Source organism: Chaetura pelagica, unplaced genomic scaffold (assembly GCF_000747805.2).
Source record: "Chaetura pelagica isolate M959 unplaced genomic scaffold, ChaPel_1.0 scaffold436, whole genome shotgun sequence".
NCBI classification, from domain to species: domain Eukaryota; kingdom Metazoa; phylum Chordata; class Aves; order Apodiformes; family Apodidae; genus Chaetura; species Chaetura pelagica.
Genome location: NW_009953651.1, coordinates 5,009,912 through 5,011,796, shown reverse-complemented (window position 1 = coordinate 5,011,796; position 1,885 = coordinate 5,009,912). Strand labels below are relative to the sequence as shown.

Below are 1,885 nucleotides of genomic sequence, written 5' to 3'. Positions count from 1 at the left end.
GACTAAAAACCTCCAGCAGAAACAGTCAGAAATTTCCTTCCTCTCTTTCCAGAGGTTTTTCGGAGTTCCCTTTATTTTAAGAAGTTAGAACTACTCTCCATTTACCTGAAGTCTACTGCCAGCAGGGATGGATGGGCTTGGAACGATAACATAATCTGCCAGAAAACAGGCTGAAAACCAACAGCTTGTTGTAGACCACCCACAAACCTGCTGTTTTCAACAACCGGGAAAGACTCCACCTTGACCCAATCTCACTGAGATGCACTAACATCACAGATACAACAATCCTTAACCCCTATCATTCTCCATCTCTACTTTATCCCCAGCATCCTGCACTACTACTTACCTCTCTTGAGTGCTTTGATGTAATTTTGGGCTTTCTGATGAGGCAGAAAAGCATGAGCCCCACTGACTCCAATATCAATGAGGTAGCCATGATCTTCCACACTAGACACAAAGCCAGAGAGCAGCTGTTGGGAGGGAAGCACTGCAATTCAGTAACGCAATGAAACAGCTGGGTCAACAATGCACACCTGGTAAAAGAATCCCCACTCAGATATCCACTTGTTTAATAAGAACAGAGCTGAGCTCCCCAGAGCAGCAGAAATAACATCACATTATTTCTTACTATAGAGCTTTCCTAACAATAGAGTTTCAACTCTACCCACAGTTACCTAACAATGTAGTTTCAACTACATACCCACAGAGTCCACAAACCTGTAGGCAAAAAGATTGTGATGCTCAAGAATAACAGGTGCTCTCATTGCTGGCACATGCCTGTGACCATGTGGCTGGCAACACAAAACCTAAACTAAGCACCTCTGCAAAGCAGGTTAAATATTATTACCTACCTAAATAACAAAGAAGCCTACTCAGAAATAAGTAATTAAAAAACCAAAAACTTCCTTGTATGTATTGAAACAGAATGAGGATTTAATGAATGACAAACTGGAGCCAAGACCCAATACTGGCTCTCTCCTTCCAGGTCTGTTCTGATCCTACGCAAGGACAAACTGAAATGTTCCCCCACACACTGCGCAAGAAGCACCTCCAAAGCCGAGAGGCTGTGCCAGACCTGGAACACATACCATGCCCGATGCCAGAGCTGAAGAATTCAGACCCTTATTGACCTTCTTGGGGTCAATGGACAATTTGATACTCCGACGTCCATCAGCACTTTTCTCAACACTGGTTACAATGCACCGGACCAGTGTTCCTGGGGAATACATGTCCAAGAGGGAATTCCAGTCCTGCCCAGCAAAATAATGAAGTGAGACGCATGCAGATTTTACAACATTAAATAACATAAAGCTCAGAATTCGGTACTGAAGTAGGTTTTGAAATTGAAAACCCATAGGAAAATCCTGTTTCTCTGTCAATGCTACATTAAAGGCCAGAAAACCCACAAACACCAGGATGTCATTACAGGGGAAGGGATGACACTATATCAAGTGAGGTAGGCTTTTGTTAAAAAGGAATACTGTGTGGGCTGGAGTTAGGAGGCTGCAGCTGAAGAAACACCTACAGAGCCAACAGTGACCCCAACTTCACCTCCCTCTTCAGCAGGGAAAAACACCACAACCAAAAGACTAGTGTACCTGACAGATCTCACATTCCACAACACCTGGGAAAAATTTATGAAGCACTGATGCCAGAGAGATGGGGTAACAGATTATTCCATCCTTTTCCTTCCCAGTAATCGGCATTATCAGGAACTTGCAAAGTTTGCTCAGAAAAGCTAGTTCCAAACCAAGGTCAGTCTACATCAGCACTACACAGCAGCATGTTGCACGTGGCAAAACACAAACTGCAAGGGCCATTCTATTCCGTATGTCCCTGAGAAATGCTTGCACCCTCACATCTTCTTCCAGCTCCTTCAGTAACT

At 43.9% G+C, this 1,885-nt stretch overlaps 1 protein-coding gene across 3 annotated transcripts in view; it reads right to left on the bottom strand.

Annotated features, from left to right (window-relative positions):
- Positions 1-1,885, bottom strand: part of PDCD11 (programmed cell death 11) — a 24,962-nt gene that overhangs the window by 21,502 nt on the left and 1,575 nt on the right. For all 3 annotated transcript variants that reach the window (XM_010000096.1, XM_010000098.1, XM_010000097.1), the window contains exons 4-5: positions 1,089-1,250; positions 347-470 (exon numbers count right to left, since the gene is read on the bottom strand). In XM_010000096.1, coding sequence (XP_009998398.1) covers positions 347-470; positions 1,089-1,250 — 286 coding nt within the window. The remainder of the gene's footprint in view (positions 1-346; positions 471-1,088; positions 1,251-1,885) is intronic.